Raw genomic sequence first — 23,704 nt, forward strand, 5'->3', positions numbered from 1 at the left:
GCATTCCATTTAGAAATGGTTTGTTAACAAACCACTACTAGATTGACAGACTTCAGGGAAGAACAGACCGAAGTGGCTGATGTATAAAAAAGCCAGTCAAGCCCTGGCTGGTTTGGCTCAGCGGTTAGAGCGTCGGCCTGTGCTCCAGAGAGACCCGGGTTTGGTTCCCGCTAAGGGCGCGTACTTCGGTTGCTGTTTGTCCCCAGCCCTGGTTGGTCGTGTGGGTGGCGGCCACTCGATGTGTCCCTTTCACGTCGTTGTTTCTCTCTCTCTCTCTTCCTCTCTTTCCCTCCCACTCTGTCTGAACAACAACAACAACAACAACAAAAATGGAAAAAAGTGTCCTCGGGTGAGGATAAAAAAAAAAAAAAGTCAGTCAAAATTCTCATTTCTGTGACACCCTTCTCGTTTCTGTGACACCCTTCTCACTGGGAGGATGAAATCATTGACAGTTTTGGTTCAGGTTCTTCTGCCAAACAGATCACATTTTAACACCATCAATCAAAGAGCACCTGTCAATTTTGAGACACAGCTGGTGTGCTGCTGCTTTAATCCTGTCCTGTGCATCAGCATGAGTCATGGACTCTGTCCCAAAGCCATCAATAGCCAGGATGACATCTCCAGGGCACAGGTTGGCAGCGGCTGCCTTGCTCCCTGGGGTGATCTGGAAGAAACCATGGCACCACTTAGAAAAACCAGCATCTTGCAGTACCTTGTGCCTGACATTTGCATTTCAGTTTGGTAACGTTTAAAATGTTTTACTGGACAGGAAATCATAAATCTGATTTACAAGAACTCTTACTTGATCAATTGTGTTAACTCTCTTTTCCTATCATATTAAGTCATTTTTTTCTTACTAACCACATTTGATTTATTTTGACTCCTCCTATTCTTTTTAAATCACCTTCCTATCTGCCGGTTTGGATCATATTTTCTCTGCTGTAAACAAAATATTTGTTTTTAGGTTTCTTTTGTCACCCCAAACTCTCTATTGGGGAACAGAACTTGACTAACCTTTGAGAGATTTTATATTCAGATTTGAAACTGCTTTAGAATCCCTATATGTTATGATTCACATGAGAGGGTACTTGGGATGTAGAAAGCTTGAAAGACAATCACTCTTGAGTCAATAAGAAGCCATATTGAATTCTTCAGAGAGCTGAAGTTGGAGGGCAGCCAACTAACCTGGAATTTAAGGAAAGACAGGTGCCTCCACGGACAAACTAAATGTAAATATGAGCTACCCTGAATCAGAACGAGGAGGACTAGCTGTTAAGAAAAATGCAGCTAAAATTATGAACAAATTGTTAAAGGCGAAGTGTGAGTTAGTATGAAGAGTCTAGAACCCCTGGGAACCGTAGACACAAGGGAAATTTATATCCACACATTATCTTCTCCATGAATGAAGAGCAGATGGAACAAATAGAAAACAACTAACAAGATGCAACATTTTAATTAAACTCTATCAACAATTACATTAAATATAAATGGTCTAAACACACCACACTGTTTATTAACAGAGATGGTCAAACTAGGTAAAAAAGCAAGTTCCATTTTTATGCTGTCTACAAGAAATCCGTGTTGGTTTTTGGGGAGGGGGAGAGTAGGGTAAAAGGAATATTTCAGGATATGGGAAAAATATGGTTGTGAAATGTTTAATTTAAAAGATAACAAATTTGAAATTATTACCATGCTGAGTATTCAGTGATTCTTTTGATTGCTATACCAACTCCTAAAGTTTCTGGGTAAATTCCAACTGTTTACCACAACCTAACAGTCATCACCCGGTTTTTCCTTGCCGATTTTTTCTATCATCATCTTACTCTATTCCTGCTCCCCGCTATTGACTACACTGTAATTCTGATTTCCTTTTAGTTCCTCAATTAGACCAAACCTGTACCCATTTGGGGGCCTTACATGCATGCTATATTTGCCTGAAAGGCTTCCCCTACTCTTTATATTTGCCCCGTCTCATCCTAAGGTCTAGGCTTAAAAGTCATTTTCAGAGAGACTTCCTCGGAACATCTGAAATAGTTTCTGCAGCTCCTACCCCATCATTCTCCAACCCCACACCCTGTTCATTTCCTTCGTGAGGACAATTTGCTCTTTTATGTCTGTTTACTTGTTTGTGTATTATCTGTCTTCCCAACTAGACTGGAAGTTCTTGAGACTAGGTATAATATGTATATTCCAGTGTTTGGAATTAATGAATAATTAATTGAAAAATGAATGAAAAGTCTATTTAAATCAGAGTTTATGAAACAAAAGTACTTATTCCTATGCCTGAAGATTATTGCCATTAATTTCAACCTATCATTGTTACATTTTTAAGTTTCCACTCTGTAGAGCAGAATAATACATACATAGAACTTGACTTAAATCTGAAACTGCTCCAGGAATAAACTAGATGATTCCTAATGTTTCACTTGAGGCTCAATCATCAATCCACTTCCCCCCTCTATTTTCCTAATCTAGCTATTGATTCTACTTAACTGTGGGCCCTAAGGAAGACCCAAGACCCAACTAAATAAAACTGCCAAGATAGTAAATTCTCATGTGTCCTAACTCCTCAGTCGCATCACTAGAGGCTTATTGTACTCACTTTATTTCTGTGGTCCTCCTACTGCCGTGATCACGATCACTTTCCATTAGGAATAGTTGGTAGGATCTGGGTGAAGACAACTGGGGATGGTTACATCTCAGCCTTTAGGGGCATTTCATAGGTGGCTTCCATTTAGAAATTCTCCTAGACCCAGAACTATTAGAAGAATAACAAGTTTCTGTCGCTGATGTGACTTGTAGTGATAAAAATCATCTTAAACTTTTCATTTTCTCTAGTCATAGTTAATTAAAATCAGTACTATCTATTTTTAAAAATCTAAGATCAAAATGCTTTCTTTTGAGTTAAAGCCCGAGAAAGCATGGCTCAATGTATTGGCTTTTAAAGCCTCACCTGGCTTTTCTAACATAACCCAAAAGATTTAAGTTATAGAGCACTCAATCTTGATTTAGAGAAGGCTAAAAAGGTTTAAAAACTTTGGTTAGGATGAGTGGAAGGCAGAATTGTGTGTGTATCTGTTTATATAATTTTTTTCCCCCTCACCTGAGGACATTTTTTGATATTTTGTTCAGATAGAGTGGGAGGGAGGAAGGGGGAGAGAGATAGAGAGATAGAGAGATAGAGAGAGAGAGAGAGAGAAACATCGACGTGAAAGGGACGTATCGAGTGGTTGCCACCCACATGACCCATTCAGGGCTGGGGACAAACTGCAACTGAGGTACATGCCCTTAGCGGGAACCAAACCCGGGTCTCTCCAGACCGCAGGCCGACGCTCTAACTGCTGAGCCAAACCGGCCAGGGCTGTTGATAAAAATTTTAAACAGAGACATCCGGTGTGCTAAACTTAGGTATTGAATATTCTAAATTTTATTAACAGTGTTAATATGGAAGTTAATGACACTATGTTATATTTACCCAAAATATTACATTGGCTAAGTTCTTTCTAATAACTTTGACCAGTGCAGCAGCTCTGAGACAATCTGGAGAAAGAAACCTGCTCCTGTTTTCAGAGGAGAAGCGTCTGAGTAACCTGTGGCTTCTTACTGACGTCGGGAGCAGCTGTACACAGCTGTCACCAGCTGTGTGGGAAGTCAGAGAGGAAAGAGGGTTTATAGTGACAGCCAGAACCCACTCTGACTTTGCATTCAACCTGGAGGTCCTGGGACCGCCAAGGACAGAGCCAATAAGAAAGAAAAAAGTATAGCAAGAGAGGGATGAGAGTAGGAAAAAACACTATCTGTTCACTTCTTCCTAGTTCTCAAGTTGTTAGGCTAGTGATCAGACAATGGCCACTAAGCTGGCCTGGTTTTAGTAAGTTAAATGGTATGTTTAATCATAAGAATATACTATTTCCCTGCACTACTTTATATTATGATATTATTTTATATTATTGCTCAATTTATTATGAACATGTTTTCCCAAATTAGGAGAAAAGAGAGCTAAAATGACGTAGAGTGTCTCAGTGGATTATTGATTATTCGGGTTCAGCAGGGTCTCAGGTGGGAGAAGCATTGGAGGGATCAATGGAAGCGGTACTGCCATCACGCACTGAGTGGCGTGTTTCCCAACTTGTCTAATTAGAAGAAGCACGTGGGTCCTTGCTACACGAAGACTCCCACCCACGCGGGATCTCTGGAATCACGCATCGGAAGCTCTCGCAGAGAAGCCAGGGAATTGTTTTTAACAAGTGCCTCTATGATGTTCATTATTCACATCAACCCATTACTTGGGTCTGTTTGGAAAAAAAAAAAATTTACAACTTAGATGAAGCATCTATAATGTTCTATTTACTGTGGGAGACACAAAGGAAGTCCAAGATATGGCCCTTATGGGGTTTTTATGTTAAGAATAAAAATGACTGAAATAGTTACAGAGCAAGGCAAGTATATACCAAGGGCTGTGCTGTGGGCAGTGGATGGAAATGGTGAGAAACCCTGTAGTTTGGCTGCTCTCCACTGTCTACAAATAAAGCCCTCCAGCACCTATAACGGCATCTCCAGCACCTATAACGGCATCTCCAGCACCTCTAACCGCATCTCTGGAGCCAGCCCCACCCCACTTGAACTAGACCCTCTGTAAGGAGTACCTGGGCATGGGTGTCTTCAGAAGTTATCTGGGTGAGTCTCGTGCAGCCAGGGTTGAACACTGTTATGGTATTATTGTTATTGTATTATTATCGAGAACTATATCTCAATTCTCATGACAGTCCTTTAAGATGAGAAAACTGATGCTCAGAAAGTATAAGAAGCTTGCTTAAGGTCACACATCCAGTGGAAATCTGAATTTCCATCATGGGTCCGCGTCATTTTATAGCTCAAGCTCCTCCACTCTCCCACCTGCCAGTCCCCAAGCGATCTCTCCCCCGGCCTCCTGCTGCCCCTTCGGCCGTGCTTGTCTGCATGGACTCCCGGACCGGTTATATCACAGTGGTTTGTGTACATGTCCCTTCTCTTCTGCTGGCCTGTGGGCTTCTCAAGGCAGAGAAACCAATTAAGTTGTAGTGGCACCCGCCACAGTGCCCTCCACATACAACACGTTCTGCACTTGGCGGCCTCTGTGGGATGGAAGGACGTTTCGCGCATGCGGACCAGCACTTCCACGCAGACGTGCCTTTGGTAGAACAAAATTAAATAGGTTTTTGTTCACATCAGCTTTCTTACTACACTCGAATCCTAGAAAAGGGTTGCTTTCAACTGAAGCATTTCTTTCTAAAATTTTAGGTTTCAAATACAGTTTATGTTAAAGTAATATACACGAAAGTCTGCAAAGTAATATACATGAAAGTCTGCAAAACTTAAGACTGCACTAACATTTTCTGTGTTGGTCCCCAGTCCACATAGCATTCTCAGCTACAGAGACCTTGAACGTGGGTGTGCCCTGCATAGGAAGGAGGGAGGGGGGGCAGGAGGAGAGGAACTGGTCAGGAAAGGACACACCGGCATCAGATGTATACAATAAGTCTACATCATGTGCACAAACGAAGCATGCACTTTATTCTAAATTGGACCATTTGTGAAAACAAATGACCTGTAACTTGGCAGCGATAGTGGATCCTCCTTCTGGGTGGTCCACACACTTTAGAAAGAAAGCCTCCTTAGAATCTTCTTGCCAGAAAAAGAAAAGCTGCTTCCTAAGAGATCTGAGCCTTACGCTTCTTTCTGTGAAACGTTTAGGCCAGTTGATGTGCTGGCTGCAAAGCCTTCCCGCTCCCCCAAGTCGAATACCACGGCATCATTTATATTGCACAGAGTCTTGTATATCTATCGGCTAGAGATTGCTTTCCGAAAAATGGTGTGGATTATGACCAATTGCTCAATCTTTTGAGAATGTCTGGTATTTGATTTACCTTACTTCTGGTGTTGTTTTTAATGATATAAAGATGAACCCGGCTCATTAATTGGATTGTAGGCAATAACGGGGTGTAATTTCAAAGGTGGAGAGAGGTACACTTACATCCCAGTGCCCCAGCTCTGGTGGAGCGGAGGACCACATCCAGGGGCATGGCTACAGTCTGAATGTGCAGTGTTGAGGCAGGAAGGGAAGGGAGGGCTTGGAGGAGGACAAAAACAGATTTAATTGACTTGAGGAACACATCTCATTTATGGGACTTTTTGTGGCATTAAGTGCAGGCTTTGGTATTTCAATTCTTTGCCTACTTATCTAAAATAGACAAATCAATTAACAAATTGATTGTCAAATAATTGTCATTCATCTTTATCGTGGAATAGTTTTGAGGACACAATCTGTACTTATTTGTGATAGTTATGTTAAAAGGGAACACTTTAGTCAATCATTCCTATTGTGTCATATTTATTCTATTAACATGCAATATACAAGGCACTGTACTTGGCACTGAGTAACCCCAAACTTGAGAGTTCCTGCCCTTGGGCAGCATGTGATTTGTGGGACACAGATGCACTCAAACATCTGTGGTAGAAGATGTGATACGAGGAGAGGTCGTAGGTCAGAAGCTCCGCCAGTCAAAGGGATCAGATGCTGTTTGACCGGGTTCCACAGGCACAGAGGGCAGTGGGGCGGGGCGGGGAAGAGCAATCGGGGAAGAAGGACAGAGGAGTGAAGGTCTGTTAGAGAATCGTGAGTAGTCCAGAGTGGGCACCACTGCCTGTCTGTGGAGCAGGAGGAGGAAGGGGCCAGAGGGGGAGGAAATGCAGCTGGAAACTCGAGTTGGGGCAGAGGGTGAAAGCCATGGTGTGTAAAGACCACACATTTTACTCACCATAATCTGGTGATGCTCTTGAAGGGTGTTTAAGAATGGGGAAGATGGGAGCCACTGGCATTTCCCGCAGATGACTGGGAAGAATACGCAGGGTGAACTGGAGAGGGTGACAAACAGCTCGGTGGGACGTTACGAAATCTTACGTGGGACAGTGGTGGAAACAAAGAAAAGTGGTAGGTCTTAGAGATACAGAATCAGTAGAAGCAGGTGATGAAGTGGATGGCACAAAACACCTGTTTGGAATATCTGTGCAGTAAGCAGAATTGTTCATGGGTGTGGACTCCAGAGCGCAGACTCTGGACCAGGTAGACCTGGCATCTGTTTCTGCCCCGGCACTGTGGGCACTGTGGGTGCATCTCTTGAAGCCTCCCTCTCGTCTGTGAAGAGGGACAATGGCACTGCCACTCTAGCTGGATTACTGTGAGAATGACGTGAGTCATGCCTACAAAGGGCTTAGAGGAGAGCATGCAAGCAACAACCTTATTCACTTCCTTTTCACATAATTTAAAGATTATAAAAGTAACAGGATAACCCCAGCTACGTACAACACTGGTAAGTACTTTTGTGCAGTATCTTTTAGTCTTTTTTTCCAAATGATTTTTAGTATTCTATAGTTTCAGTGGAAATATTCTCAATTAGGTGTTCATTAAGGCAGGAAAGTTCAAGTGAATGTGTTTTCATTTGTTCAGCATGAATCTCTCATGTGCGTGGTTTGGGGGATACATAGAATACAAAGCAGTTTAGTTTTACCTGCTCTCCTTGAGTTAAATTAATTGAAGAGAAGAGGCATGGTCAAATGAGATAATCATGCACGGTTGTACACTGTTTTTGAACCAACTGTCAAAATGATTGATACAAATAAGTAATGAGTTAAAAATTCAAACCAGAATTAGCTTCCCAAGTAATAATTGTCATTATATCAGATACATTTACAAAGAGCGCCTGCGGTCCAACTCCAAAATGTAAGCACATCTTTAAATAAACATTGTTTCAAATGTCAACAACTCAAATTTCAAACATAAGATGAATCATATTAACATGTTGCATAGTAATAGCAAGATACTTCCTTTGTAAATCATTTAATTATTTCTTTAGGATTTAATATAAATATGATTTATGTTTTGTTAGAATTCAAAAGCTTATTTCATTTAATATAAACAAATGAAATTTATACTTCAGAAACTTTAAAAATATTTCTTAGTAGAGATAATGGAAACTGTTTTCTTTAGAAAATCCATAAAAGGCATTGTTTGGCTCAGATCACCAAACCATTATCTGCTTAGTTTACTTAGGAACATTTTTGGGGATATGTTAAGTTTTCATATCTCATACAAAAACACATGTCAGATATGTTTATATGTTTTTGAAAAATGTAAAACAAAGCTTGAACTGTTCCATGGTATGCATCTGTATGATACATGTTTGGAGATATTTTCAAAAGACATTGGTTCCCAAATCTCATTGTTTTATACGTAGAACAGAATTTAAAAGGTATTACCTTGTTCAAAAATCTATGTGAGTAAATCAGATTATAAAGTATACATTTATAAGATGCAGAATAAGCAGTAAGGAGGAAAAGAAAAGAAAGCATTAAAAAGTATTAGGTTTATTATGCTTCACATGCAATAATTGAAATAATTTTCTTTTAAGACAAATACTTATGTTAGAAAGAAATTAACTAGACCAACTACAAATTTACTGACAGGACAGAAACCCTGACGTTTCCTTTTTGTTTTCCCCTGATTAGACAACACTCTGAAGAATATTAAGTAAGGAAAGCTTGACTTTGATAGTAAAGCATTTTTTTCAGAGTCAGGAGGCTGAAGGTGACTTTCCATCAGGTAAACTACACGACCTGACCCGTTTTCCTCGTAGTACGTTATAGTTGTTGATTCCTCAGACAAGTTCCCAGCGTTGGAAAATATTTACTCGAAATGCCTGGAAACCCAGGAGTACAGATGAGCAATATTTTCCCTCCTGGCTGATCTGAGCGGTCCCAGCCTGGCCGACCCAGGTAGCGCCCGCGAACAGCGCCCTGCTGAAGTTTCATCCAACGAGAAAAGCGCTTCCACGCGCGTCGGGCCAAGAAACAGCCCCCAGTGTCAGCCCTTTCTCTCCTGCCCGGGCCCCGTCTCCATGGATACGGGAGACTGGCACTGGAAGGAGGCGGGCGTGGGGGTGCAGGGCGAGAGGACACCCAGGCCCCGCAGGGCAGCCTGCTCTGAGCCCAGAGGACGCTGTGGGAAGCTGCCCGACCCAGAGCATGCAGGCGGACCCCTGGAGCTGCCACGGTCCATTCCTAAGCTGCTCTGCGCCCTCCAAACCTCACTTTGTCAAGTTGCTGCCCCACCCCATCCCCAACTGTGAGCCCGAGGCGAGGACCTAGGCAGCGCGCCCAGGCTCACTGGCCACTCTCCGCTCCAGGGGGACCCGCCACAAGCCGGAGTCCCCGACTTGTAGCAAAAGGATGGAAAGCACCTACCCTGGTGATGACCAAAGGCTGGTTGAAGTCTATGCCCCCCGAGAGTCTGAAGCCCCAAGGCGCTGGGCCAGGGAGGACCACGTTCTGGGGCATGGTGCCTCCTGGCGCGGCCTTCCTAGGGTGGGGACGCGGCGAGGGGTGGCCCTGCCCACGGCGAGTGTCCCTGAGCCGGACAGCCCTCTGTGCTCCCGGGGCACTGTCCTTGCTTGGACTGTGGCCGGGGAGCTTTATCCCGGCTCCGGAGTGACGTCACCAGCCTACCCTCCTCCCCACCCCCTCCCACCAAGGAGAGCTCCAACTTAGGAAGAAGGAGGCGCCAGACCCAAGGGAGTTTACCGACGCGCCCTGGCTGGGTGCAGCCCGCAGGCGCTGGAGGAGGCTTCGGGTTACAGCTTCACCACTCCCAGCAAGCAACACCTGTCCTCCTGTTTATTTTCTGCTTGGAGCTCAGCAGTGCGCTCCAGTTGAAGTTAGTTAAAAGCAGTTAAACCACAGCCTCTGTGCTTTCAATTAAAGTAAAACACAGGCATCATCCATCAATGAGTTATTTAGCAACGTTGAGTGCAATAATATTTACCTACTAGCTGTGTGACTTGGCTCAGATACTGAACGTCCGTAAGCTGCAGTTTTCTCGATTGTAAGATAGGGGTAGTCATTGTACTTACATCAGAACGCTCCTGTGAAATTTATTCCTCCGCACAAACACCGTCAAAACGAACACAGTGCCTGGCACCGTGTAAGTGCTCAATTAAATACACATAGTCATATGTATTGATGGGTGTCCACAATATGCTTAATATGTATACAAATACAGTCAACATCTATTTTTTAAAATGAAGAAATCTAAAAGTGACAATGTCATGTAAACATGTACCTGATCCAAAGAACCTTCTAAAAGCACATATGAGTGGGCGATCGAGCAATAGACTCAAAATATATTTTCATTTTGATCGGAGCAACTGTCACTTCCTTCAAATGCAGCCCCTAAACTTGTGTTTTTGACACCTGGGGAGGGAGCATAACAGAAACCCAGGAGTTGAGACTGTCTCCAGTGTGGACACTGTAGCAGGGTGTGGGGGGGGCGAGAGGGGGGGGCGGAAGGGGACCCGAAACCGGAAGCATCCCCGGGGAAGAAAAGGGGGGTCGGGTACTCTTTGAGCACCAGGGTCCAGAGCTGCAGTGATTGCCCCACCTGCTTGATCTTCCTCCACCCCCCCCTAAGTCCATCAAATTGCTGTTCTTCGTTCCATTTCCTTTTTCAGCATTTCCTAGACGTTAAGTAACTTGCATGAGCCCTCACAGCTAGGAAGTGGGGAATAGAGATCACAAACCCAGGTCTGACCCCAGTGGTTGCCTGGGGTGGGTATGGAGGCCAGGGGGGGTCCGGGAGTGGCCTGCCCGAGTCTCAGTGTGGAATGGGGTCTTTCTAGTGCTACACCCCATCATGTTCTGAGTCCCGAGGAGAGGAGGAAGGAGGTGGGGAGAGAAGCATGAAATGCTTTCAAAAACCAAGAAGGAGGGTCTTATACTTCATGCCCTTAGCAGTCCAGGAGCGTAGGGCTGCAGTATACCTTTAATCAAGCAGTCTGGAAGCGGTTTGAAGACTGAGAGAGAAGGGAAGAGATTTAGGAAGCTGTAAGCAAAGCGGACTAGCCTGGGGATTGTGTAATCACAAAACCAGGACTGGTCCTGTTTTGCCCACTGTGGTGGGGTATAGAAAAGTCGCAGGGGATGGAGTTTCTGCTCCCCACCAATGCTGGGTTATCAGGGACATATTTATAATATATTTCTGTTCGTTTGTGTAGTTGGGCTGGTTATATTATTGTAAAGCACATTTTCTCTGTCAGTTACCAGCTGTATCTGCTTGGTAACCCCCCCCCCACACACACACACACATGAAGGTTGATCCAGAAAAAAGTCAGACAAGTAACTTGGTATAGTGTAATTATAATTGCTTATACCTTACCTCATGAGCTGGCTTATATAAACAATCAATTATATGCTTTTGCTTTTCTGCCTTTTTACTAGTCATTTTTGGCATCATTTAGATCTTAGTAATATCTATACACCGTCAGTACAATACCCGAGTTCTTCAGGCTTTGCAGACAGCGTGGGAGGGGAGCGTAACAGAATAGGAGTGGAGACTGTCCTGTGTGGACACTGCAGCCAGGGTGAGGCTGCTGCTTTTGGTTTGGGTATTGTCCTAAGAAGTTCTTTTTGGATGAGTTTTCCAGGTTTTTTTTTTTTTTCTATTTAAAAATATTTCTCCTTTTAAAGGATTATGCTAAACTCTTCATGATTCCATTAAGGATTACTTTTGTAATTATTATTTTAAACCATGTTTAGAAAGTTCTTTATTTTTCCTTTTAGAAGAGGGTCGATTGTTCCTTCTATGCTGATATAACTGTACATTTTTTTCTGTTGGTTAAAACAATCATCTCTCTGATTTTGATTCTCAATCTATAATTTAAACCTGAGTTCTCATCTATTTTCTGATCCTGCTTTTCTAGTTGTCTCCTGGTGCAAATACAATTTAACCTGCTGGTGCAAATACAATTTAACCTGCGCAAACCAAACCCATCATTGAAGTGCTCACACCAAACTGATTTCCTGGCCTCTGTGCCTTCCACTTTCCTCCCTCCCTCCGTCCCTCCCTCCCTCCGTCCCTTCCTCCCTCCCTCCCTTCCTCCCTCCCTCCCTTCCTCCCTCCCTCCCTTCCTCCCTTCCTCCCTCCCTCCCTCCCTCCCTCCCTTCCTCCCTCCCTCCCTTCCTCCCTTCCTCCCTCCGTCCCTTTCTCCCTCCCTCCCTCCCTCCCTTCCTCCTTCCCTCCCTTCCTTCCTTCCTCCCTCCCTTCCTTCCTTCTTTAAATTTATTGATTTTTTATAGAGAGAAAGAAAGGGGGGAGAGATTGATTTTGGTGTTCCACTCATTTATGCACTCATTGGTCAATTCTTGTGAGTGCTCTGACTTGCAGGATGGAACCCACAACCTTGGTGTATGGGGACAATGCTCTCATTAACTGAGCTACTCGACCAGGGTCCCCGTGCCTTTCAAATTTCTCATTTCTGTTCATTTTTCTACTACTATTCCAGGCTTCTAGGATTGTAAAATTTCCTTATTTTTTATTTTCCAAATGTTGCTATATATTGTGGTTTTATTCATTCATTCATTGATTAATTAATTCATTCAATAAGCATTTGTTGAGCATCTCTGACACGCCAGACACTGGGAATGCAAAGACCCACTTTCTGTCCTCTGGGAGCCACTAATAAAATAAGGGAGATGGAAATGCGAAGTATGATCATATAATGTGATAGCCCTGGGATGGAATAAGAATGAAGGACATAATCAACTCCCCTTGTGGAGGTGTCGGGAAAAGTTCCCAGAGGAAGGGATGTTAGAGCGGAATCTTTCAGAGTAAGTTTCCAGGGGACGGGGAATTGGAAGGGGAACAGAAGGGAGGACATTCAAGGCAGACAGAACTGTATCGGAGTGTGCGGTGACTGGAGGCAAGAAACACTGGGTAGGAACAGGAGACAATGGTCATAGCATTCAGGAGCCATATCACAGAGGCTTTTATATGTTACACTAACATTCTGATCTGATCCTATGGGGAACCTTGGAAGAGTATTAAGCAACATGTATGCTAATCAGATTTGCCTTTCGCAGGCTTCATTCTGGGGGGTGGGAGGATGGATCAATGGAAGGAGCTAGGAAGCGGGGCGCCCAGTGAGAACGCACGGCAATAAGCCAGGGGAAGGTGTTGATTAGGGCTGTGGGGGTGGAGAACAGTGGGCGGGTATGGGAGTCATTAGGAAGATTAACTGACACCACCTGGGGACAGATCTTACTTGGGGGTTAAGAAGAGGTTAGATCTGGCGGGTGTGGCTCAGTGGTTGAGCATCGACCCATGCACCAAGAGGTCACTGGTTTGATTCCTGGTCAGGGCCCAGGCCCAGGTTGTGGGCCCGATCCCCAGTGGGGAGCATGCAGGAGGCGGCCGATCGATGTTCTCTCTCACTGATGTTTCTATCTCTCCCTTTCTTTCTAAAATCAACAACAACAACAACAACAATAACAAAATTAAAAGAAACACACACACAAAAAAAACAACACAAAAAGGAGAGGTTAGGAGATTTGGAATGCTCCCCAAAGTCTTCACTGCGTATTACATGAATGGCAGAATCATTAATAAGGAGAAAATATATAAGTATGGAAAGGTATTTTTGTTTTAATTAGGGAATGGTAGAGTAAATCACAGTGTGGCTCGTGCTGGGTTTGAAATACCACCACCACCACCACCAGTACTACGACTACTAGTCATAATAGCAAGTGATTATATGCACTTAGCTTGTGTCAGACACACCTCTAAGAATTTTGTACTTATTAACTCATATAAACCTCACAATAATTCTAGGCGGCAAGTACTATTATTATCATCATTTTAACAAAGATGTTGAATAACTTGTCTAAGACCACAGAGCGTGCAAAGGAGCTAGGATGTCACTCAGACACCTGGCTCCATATTTAGTCTTTCAACCAGTGTACTCTACAGTCAGGAAAACTCCTAAATCTTAGGATCGTTGGTTACACAGCAATAGTAACAGATACGGGATGAAATCACGGGAGGAAATTGGGTATGTGAGGTGACAAGAAAAGAGGGCTCATGATTAAGCTCTGAGAAACAGCAGCCTTTAAGGGGGAGGAGAATAAGAGGACTGTAGGATAAAGTGGTTTTCCTCTTGCAGAAAGTTTAAAGAACCATTGAAGTGCTGGCACAGAAGGCAAATGAGGAGAGAAATTCAAGGAGGGAAGGCAACTACCCCAGGGGAGTGAGGTGAACCTCATGATGGTAAGGGCCGATTAGACACAAGTCTTAGAGCAGCGACAAGGGAACAGGGGAGCCCTGGCTGGCGTGCTCAGTGGTTAGAGCATCGGCACACACGTTGAAGGGTCGTGGGTTTGATTCTCGGTCAAGCGCGTGTATCTGGGTTACAGTTTGATTCTTGATCCTGATCAGGGTGTATGCAAGAGGCAACCAATTAATGTGTCTTTCTCACATCAATGTTCCTCTCTCTCTTTCCCTCCCCCTACTCGGGTGAGGATTAACCAAAAAAAAAAAACAAAAAAACAGTAGGACTGGTGAGTACAGAAGCAGACTACCAGGCTTTGAAGAGTAATGCGAGGAGAGGTGAATACAGACAATCTTTTCAAGGAATTAGTTAGTGAAAGGAATGCAACACTGAAGGTGGTCAGCTGAGGGGGATGCAGGTCAAGAGAAAGAACTTTCTGTTTTTTTTTTAAGATGGAAACTTGGTGATGTTTCCGAAAGTCAGAATAAAGAAGACGCTGAGGAACCAAGAGGTATGTGGGTGAGGCAACTTCGAGGGAATGACATGAGGAGGAGCAGCACAGGTCTGGGAGAGGACAGAGCCCTTCTGAGAGCGGGTGGGCTCCCACAAGTTGAGGTGTGTCCTCGTAGAATAGACTATCTGGATCTCCTCATTTAAAATTCTACCTGCCTCTTTCAGGAGCGCAGTGCCTTCGTCTCTTGATGTGGCAGTTGTTCTGAGGTTGCCTCCTTGCCCCAAACCTCCCGTTCTTTGTACCTCACAGATCACTGCCAGGTTGAAATGCTGTCACTCTCTTGGGTAGAGACCTACAGCAGCACTTCTTTGCCCCTAGGATAGAGCCAAACTCTGCCAGGGAAAGGCTTTGATGGCCTTTTATCATCTGATATGTGCCGTGGACATGGTCTCATCACAGCCGTCAATGCAGAGCTTGCCCAGTGGGCTCTGACTCCTCTTCCCAAGCTGTTCTCTGTACTTAAAGTATTTTTTCTTTGTCTCCCTCCCTCCCTCCTCCCTCCCTCCTCCCTCTCTCCCTCCCTCCTCCCTCTCTCTCCTCCCTCCTCCCTCTCTCCCTCCCTCCTCCCTCCCTCCTCCCTCTCTCCCTCCCTCCTCCCTCTCTCCCTCCCTCTCTCCCTCCCTCCTCCCTCCCCTCCTCCCTCTCTCCCTCCCTTCTCCCTTCCTCTCTCCTCCCTCTCTCCCTCCCTCCTCCCTCTCTCCCCTCCCTCTCTCCCTCCCTCCTCCCTCCCTCCTCCCTCTCTCCCTCCCTTCTCCCTTCCTCTCTCCTCCCTCTCTCCCTCCCTCTCTCCCTTCCTCCCTCCCTCCCTCTCTCCCACCCTCTCTTCCTTCCTCTCTTTCTTCCTCTCTGCTTCCTTCCGTACTGGTTTTGCTTTTTCTGCTCATCTTTAAGGGAAGAGTATGTCTTTGTTTGAATCTGAGATTACTTGAACCATTGGTTCTGAATTTTGATGAGCATTGAAAGAGCCTGGGCGCTTATTAGAAATACAAACTCCTGGGTTGTGCTCTCAAGAGATTTGAATTCAGTTGCTGGGGCCAAAATCCACTGTGGGTGGTCTGTGGACCACCCATTAAGAAATAATCATTCAAATCAACATGTAGGATGTGCTGTGCCTCCTTTCTGGTATATTCTCTTTCCTCTATTACTTGCAACTTCCCACATTTTCTGGGAATACATGATTGATCACCTGTATCTACATCAAACTTTCTCTTTACTCAACTCTTATTTCTAGTCCATATTTAATGATCTTAAACTTAGCTATTTTCTAGTTCAACCGAGCACTTGGCAGTGTGCTAGGCACTGGGGTTAAATAAAGCAACAGGCATGGATCTGAACTTTGAGAGGATGGATTTTACTGGGATGAGTTTTCACGAGAGCTATTTTTGCATTCCCAGCCCGACATTGGCTCCTCCAGGACAGGGACTGGATTTCTTTGGAATCTATCACAACTGCCATCCAGTACTGGCCCCTGAGGAGGTGGTCAGTGATTATTGATAAGTAGAAAAAGGTTTTGGTCTTGAGATTTTTTTTTGGTTTGGGGAAGCTAATTCTTTCTTCTCAAGCTTTGCTTCCACAGTAGTCCTACGAAGAAGCACCTTCCCTGACAACTGCTGTCATACCCGTGGTTCACAGTTTCACCTCCGCCAGCTTCACCTTGCTGTTGCTGTATTTGCACGTACTTGCTGGGTTGCCTGTGCAAACCAGCTTATCCACGGCCCGGGCGGTCAGCCAGGCCTCCCAAGCCCTGCCATGCATTGTCTGACTGCCTCTTTGGGAAGAGCCCATGCGATTTCCATGCTTTGGAGGATTTGGGCCCTTGTGAAATCGCTTCTGGGGAATTAGCCACACTGAATCCCATGCTTTGTGTCTGCCCTCAGTGCCGCAGGAACCTATGTTGTATTCCCACGTCGCCACTCTCCTCGGGATGATGTGATGATTCGGCTCAAGTTCATGCGGTATTCCCCTCCGAACTGTCAGATTCCCCGCTGTTTGTGCTGAATTAAGTGGGAACAGCCGAGGGAATCGTTAGTATGCTGGGGACATGAACTGAGGCACCGTGGGCTGAAGAGCACGGAGGGGCCTTGCTGGTGGCTGCCATGGTGGTGCTGGTGCCTTTGCAAATGGAGGGGGGTGGGGAGAGAGGGGGGACAGAAGAGGGAGAGGGAGGGGGAGGGGGGAGAGGGGGAGGGGAGAGGGAGGGGGAGGGGGCAGGGGGAGGGGAGAGGGAGAGAGAATGGAAGGGAAGGGAAGGGAAGGGAAGGGAAGAGGAGGGGAGGGGAGGAGAGGGGAGAGGGAGGAGGAGGGGGCAGGGGAGGGAGAGGGAGAGAGAATGGAAGGGAAGGGGAGGGAAGGGAAGGGAAGAGGAGGGGAGGGGAGGAGAGGGGAGAGGGAGGAGGAGGGGGCAGGGGGAGGGGAGAGGGAGAGAGAATGGAAGGGAAGGGGAGGGGAGGGGAGGGGAGGGGACTGGTCAGGTGGGGGAGATTTCAACGTGTTTCAAGCAGCTTACCCGGAACATTTCCCTCCTTGCTGGATTGTCTTGTGGGCGAACTGTAATCTGAATGAAGGCATCTTGGTTCCTGCCTGGCAGGCTGAGAAAGAGGCTGCTTTCTTTGTGGACTAGTGACCTGTTTCTGATTCTGTGAAAGTGAACTTGATCAGAAGATCTACCATAATATGTCTGACATTGGGTTAAGCATTTAACATGCGAAGTATTTCTAGTTCTTAAAGCAATCCCGTCAGATGGGTATTATCATCTGAGGCTCCGGAGACTGTGAGGAGATGAGGAATTCATCCGAGACCTTATACTACATAAGACAGAGCTGGATTCAAGCCTAGATCTGCCCTTTCTGCCAGTTCCTGGTTCTTCCAGAGTCCGGTTGCCTCTAATCCACACTTGCTAAGAGTGCTCACCCCGGGCGCTTCTAGCAACCTCTACGGACCGTGTGGTGCAATGGCTGGAGTCGCTGAAAATCCAGCAGCTCTGGTCAAACCCTAGATGTCCCTGGGGACTAGGACAGAGTCCCAGACACTGCGGGAAAGGACTCCTCCGAAGGTCAAAGTCCTCACTCACTGCAGCCCGCTAATGCTGCTGTCAGGGCCTGGAAATTCCCGCCTGGATGTGTCCCCAGAAGCCCGAGACCCCGTCTTGCGTCCAGCGGAGTTTGACTTGTTGGGGTTAACTGCCCTCCAGGTCTCCCTCGCTGTCTCCTCACTTCTTTAGTGACACCAGAGAGCAGGCAGAGCCCCCAGGGTGCAAAGTTATAACAGAAACACATCTGAGCCCATGCTTCCGTGACAGGGACCGCGTGTTTCGGGGCTTTTTTATTTGGAGTCCGTTTGGCATCACTGTAAAAACATTTCAAATGCGACTGGAGGGAAAGGAATCCCGGGGAAGTGTGCAGGGAGCTCGCAGCGAGGATGACTGAGCGCCTGACCGGGGCTGTCGCTCAGGTTCGAAGCAGAGCACGGTGCGGGGTGTCATGCGTCCCACGGACGCTGGCCGGCGCCCTGAGCACCTCCACCTGCCTCACCGCTGGGCTCCGCGGCTCGTGACAAACCACGTGTGCGCTCTGGGCTCAGCCTGGCAGCGAAGGGCAGAGGACTGAGTTCCATACTTAGTCATCTTCATGGTGTCTAGTTTTCTTTTCTTAAATGCTTTAACTTCAGATGAAAAATGTGGGTCAGAGCTCATGACTAATTACTTTACATAATGACTAATTACTTTACATCATCATATTTAAATTGTATGGAGAAGGTCATCCTATGAGCACGAGGGGCTCGGCCTCCTCTGTGTGGGGGCACGTTCTGGAGGGCAGGAGAGAGTCCTTCTGCCCTGTCGTCCCCAGCTTGCTGCCGACTCGGGACAGGGACTGAGCACTTTACATGCCAAGTTTTGGCCAGGTGGTCGTGGGCGGAGGGACGGTCTTCTCCCTACAGGAAAGCCATTTGCTCCCCTGGAGTAATGAAATCACCACGTTTCGGACACGTACTAGGATGGTCATGGTGCAAATTCAAACCAAACGCAGCGAAGGCTGTGGGCCTAGGCGTTCAGTTAAAACCGCCCATCCCTTGGATCCTGCCATACCAGGGTCTTCTGGATTTCCTCTGATGACAAGTGTCCTGACGCCCCTCATAGTTCCCTCCGAAGGCCCCTCCTCTGATGGCCTCTTCAGCGTCCGTGATTCTCAGGCTCATCTCATGTTTTGGAATATCTGCAGATTTCATGAAAACCCCGGCTTTTCTACTTAAAGGCAAAGCCTACCACCCCCAGTCAAATCTACATCCCATCATTAGGTGGTGTTTTTTTCTTTTTTCTTCTCTGGACAAGATCCATATATTGAGTGTCTGCCTATTCAACCTGTTCTCTCAGAGGAACTCAAACTTGTCCGAAATCCCAGTGTTTTGCTTCATTTCCTCCCCCTCCCCTCTGCTCTGGCTGTGCTCAAGCCTGACCGTGGTCTTCCCCTCCTCCCCTCACTCACCCCAAATATATGACTGCCTGCGGCGTCTCAGGCGACATCAGCACGTCACTAGCTCTTGTCCCTGTGTCCACTCCTTTCGGGTAAAGGCACCTGCCGGTCCTTCTCAGGATGACTAGCGCGTTCTCCTCACTTCTTTCCTGGCCTTTGGTTCCACCTCCCCTTGCTCACTCCGCACAGTGCTGCCAAAACGATCTCTTCTAAAATAGAAGCGTAATCGTGTGTCTTCTCTGTTTAAAATTCCTCATGGGCTCCCCAGGTGTAGTCAGGATAAACATCAGACTCCTCAGCTGAGGAGTCTGCCCTAAACCAGGTCCATGCTCCTGACCAGACCCCTTTCTCCAACCGTGAACCCCTCCCTGTGGCTACGGAACTCTCTGAACAGTCCAGTGTCTAAGCCTTTGGCCACAGTGCGTCTCTGGCCCGGGCTCCATTTACTCATTGATTTGTTAAATAATTTATTCAATGAATGTTTGTCGAGTATTTATTCTGTACCAGGGGATATTCTAGTTCCTGGGAACGTAGCAGTGGACATGAACATGACAGACAGAGGTTCTGCTCTCAGGAAACTCACGTTCTAGTGGGAGAAGGTAGTACAGAGCAAACAAGTCATCGCAGATAGTTCTGAAAGTGATGAAGGTAATGAACTGGGGTAATGAGATAGTGAACCCTAATAGATTACACCTGAGTGTGTGGGGACTCCTTTGTTTATTAATTATTATTATTATTATTTTCTCTATTGATTTTGGAGAGAAAGGAAGGAAGAGGGAGAGAGAGAGAAAAATATCAATGAGAAAGAACATTGACTGGCCACCTCCTACATGCCCCCCACTGGGAATTTGGCCACAACCTGGGCATGTGCCCTGACTGGGAATCGAACTGGCGACCTCTTGAGGCATGGATCGACTCTCAACCACCGAGCCACACCGGCTGGGCTGTGGGAACTTCTTTAAATAGGGTTCTCTGGGAAGGTTCTCCTGAGGAGGCTATTTGAACAGAGACCTTTGCTGGGAGGGAACAGCCATCAGGTCTGGGAACAGCAGGTATAAAGGCCCTGAGTTGAAATTACCTTTCATTTGTAAGTGACAGCAAGAGGACCACTGTGGTTGTGGTTCAGAGACCGAGGGAGGCGGTGCTCAGAGGTGAGGGTGTAGAGGCAGGCAGGCAGCAAGTAGTGTTAGACTTTGAAGGCCATGGCAAAGAGTCTAGTTTTAATTTTGAACAGAGGAATGATGTGATCATATTTGTATTTTTAAAAGATCATTCTAAAATAACAAGTGTTGACAGGATGTAAAGAAATTGGAAGCCCCATACGCTGCTGTTGGGAAGGTAAAATGCTGCAGCCGCTAGGGAAATCAGGTTGACTGTTCCTCAGTAAGTCACCTCACAGAGTTACAGGTGATCTAGCATTCTACTCCTAATAGACCCCAAATGATTGCAAACAGATGTTCAAACAAAAACTTGTATGTAAATGTTTGTAGCAGCTCTATTTAAATAGCCAAAAATTGGAAACAACCCCAAAGTTTATTGCCTAATGAATGGATAAACAAAATGTGGTATATCCATACAATGGAATATTATTCAGTCATAAAAACAGACAGTACTGTTACATGTTACAAAGTGGATGAACCTTGAAAGTATTATGCTAAGTAAAAGAAGCCAGGTGCAAAGGACATGGATTGTATGATTCCATCTATATGAATGTCCAGTGGAGGCTAATCCATAGAGACACAAAGCAGATTAGTTGTTGAGTGACTGGAAGAAGGTGAGAAATGGGGAGTGACTATTTAAATTGTAGGGAGGTTCTTCAAAAAATTAAAAGAACTACCATATGACCCAGCAATCCCCTTTCTGGGTATGTATCCAAAATAATTGAAATCTGGATCTCAAAAAAGATATATTCCACTCTATGTTCATGACAACACTATTCACCATTCCCAAGACATGGAAACAATCAGATGCCCATTGACAGATGAATGGATAAAAAGAATGTGGTATACAGTACCATGGAATATTGATTAGCCTTTACAAAGAAGGAAATGCTACCATATGTGGCAACATGGATGAACTTGGAGGACTAATGCCAGGTGAAATAAGCCAGTCACAGAAGGACAAATACTACACGATTCTAACATGAGGTACCTAGAACAGTAAAACTCATAGCAACAGAGAATGGAGTGGTTATTGCCTGGAGCCATGGAGAGAAGGAAATGAGAGGCTGCTGTTCAAAGGGTATAAAGTTTCAGTTATGCAAGATGGGTAAGTTCCAGAGATCTGCTGTACAGCATGGTGCCTATTAATAATAAGCTACTATGCACTAATACTTTGTTAAGAAGGTAGATCTTATATTAAGTGTTCTTAGCACAATAAAAATAGTCAAATAGTTGAATCATGGAAAAAATTGGATCCATGGTTCATATGTAATTATTCAACTTACAGAATATGTCTGAGACAACTGGAATTCTTTTATGTTTTTGATAAACTCATGACTGTGATACGCAACTGGAGTTAATGGTCTTCTTCGAAGACTTTCTGACCTCCCACAGTCATGGAGTGATATCTTTTTAAAGCTGATTATCTAAAAGACAATCAAGTGCATCAAGGTAATGTGTGTTTTCAACCTTGGGTTAGTGAAAGATGAGTATGTTCTTCAGGCCATCTATATTCTCAGAAAATTAAAAAAGTACAAATTATAAATTATAAGTACAAAAGTGAATGCCCGTCAAGAGGCTTTGGGGAGTTTTTTGCCAATGGTTACAGGTGTTTGCTCTTCTGTACATAGGTTCTCATCTAGTTTCCCTATAACTAGGGACCTCATTACTTTTGGGGGATGGCTGCACTCACAACTGTGGTCTGATTGTGTGAAATGGATTGAAGCCAGCCTATTGATATGGTAGTTGGCTTCTTTGACTTGCATTTCTTCAATTCCCTTTCTTTAACTAGAAGATAGAACTGCTACAGATTACAAATTTTCTAAAAAATCAAACCGTAAAAGATATTTTGATTTAAAAGATGCCATGAGATGTTTCAGACATCTTTAAAAATGTTAGTTGATTATGTGTTTTATAAGATATTGTGATGCCTAAAAGTATAAGTAGAATAGTTTGAACATTATGCTAGTCTGCAAATGAACTATAAATGATGAATCGTGCATGTACCTGGCTGCATGATATTTAAGAGTAGCCAACGTTAAAAAGAAAAATTTGCATCTCTAGGTATCAAAGAGAAGCTACTTTAAAGACTGCCAGCCATTCATATGCTACATGTTGATCTATTTAGTGGAGATGCACTCAACTAATTGTACTGTATTGTGAGTCTCTCTCATGGGTTAAATTTAAGCCCCATCCCCCCACCTCAGCTTACAATGTACTTTTAAATAACACAGGGCCTCATTAGAAGCAAGATGTATTTTTAGCTTAGTATTTTTTGAAGGTGGATGAGATGGTGACTGACTTGACAGGTTGGTTTAGGCATTCCTAGAATTGCAGGCATGTCCGATTTTATTTCACAAAGCAGTTGAGAATAGAAGACTCAGACTTAGTCTGTCTAGGAGCTTTAACAGTGCCTGCTCATCCAGCTGGTGGGGAGGTCAGAGCAGTGGCCACCAGGCCCTCAGGGCCCTCACATTTAGAAAAGGTCTTTTAATCGCAGAATTGTTTCAAGAGAATCTTCAGATCCTTCCATTATTACCAAATAGAATTGAAATTAAAATATAAATGATTGCACTGGCCGGTTTGGCTCAGTGGTTGGAGCATTGACCTGCAAACCAGAGAGTCCTGGGTTCGGTTCCTGCTAGGGGCATGTACCAAAAAAAAAAAAAAATGATTACTGCAGTTTTCTTTCTGTTTTTTAGAGAGAAAGAGAGAGAGAGAGTAACATTGATGTGTGAGAGAAACATTAATCAGCTGCCCATGCCCCCTACTGGGAATTGAGCCTGTAACCTGGGCATGTGCCCTGACCAGGGATTGAACCCGGACCTCTTAGTCCATGGGGTGACGCTCGATCCACTAAGCTATACTGGCCAGGATTACTGAAGTTTTATTTTTTTCTTTATTGAATTTAGTGAGAGAGGAAAGAAGAGAGAAAGAAAGAAAGAAACATTGATGAGAGCAAACATCGACTGGCCACCTCCTGCACGCCCCCCACTGGGGACTGGGCTCACAACCTGGGCATGTGCCCTGACTGGGAATCAAACTGGGACCTCTTGGATTAATAATACTCAACCAGTGAGCCACACCGGCCAGGTGATTACTGCAGTTTTAAATGACTTGTCAAGAATGTGGAACTTCTTTTATTGATACTAATGTTTTACCATCTTCTACTAAGGTTTTGATGGGCTCTCTCCCAGGATTAGGACCCAGATTTTACTTTATTTACAGGAGATCCTGGGCCCTGGCTGGGTGGCTCAGTTGGTTGGAGCCACCCAGAAGGTTGTGCGTCTGATTTCCAGCAGGGTGCATACAGGAGGCAACCCGTTGATCTCTCTCCCCCACCCTCTCTAAAATCAATAAACATATCCTTGGGTGAGGGTTAAAAAATTAAATCAGATCATGATGTTATTCTAGTGGCATAAACAAAGG

The 23,704-nt window shown here is 45.1% G+C and overlaps 1 protein-coding gene across 3 annotated transcripts in view; it reads right to left on the reverse strand.

Moving 5' to 3' along the window:
• Nucleotides 1-9,477, reverse strand: part of PDLIM3 (PDZ and LIM domain 3) — a 29,587-nt gene extending 20,110 nt beyond the window's left edge. For all 3 annotated transcript variants that reach the window (XM_036250021.1, XM_036250019.1, XM_036250020.1), the window contains exons 1-2: nucleotides 9,280-9,477; nucleotides 513-664 (exon numbers count right to left, since the gene is read on the reverse strand). In XM_036250021.1, the coding sequence (XP_036105914.1) occupies nucleotides 513-664; nucleotides 9,280-9,372 (245 nt within the window). In that variant the 5' untranslated portion in view covers nucleotides 9,373-9,477. The remainder of the gene's footprint in view (nucleotides 1-512; nucleotides 665-9,279) is intronic.
• Between the last annotated feature and the right edge of the window lie 14,227 nt (nucleotides 9,478-23,704).

The sequence above is a fragment of the Molossus molossus genome, unplaced genomic scaffold (assembly GCF_014108415.1).
Source record: "Molossus molossus isolate mMolMol1 unplaced genomic scaffold, mMolMol1.p scaffold_m16_p_9, whole genome shotgun sequence".
NCBI classification, from domain to species: Eukaryota; Metazoa; Chordata; class Mammalia; order Chiroptera; family Molossidae; genus Molossus; species Molossus molossus.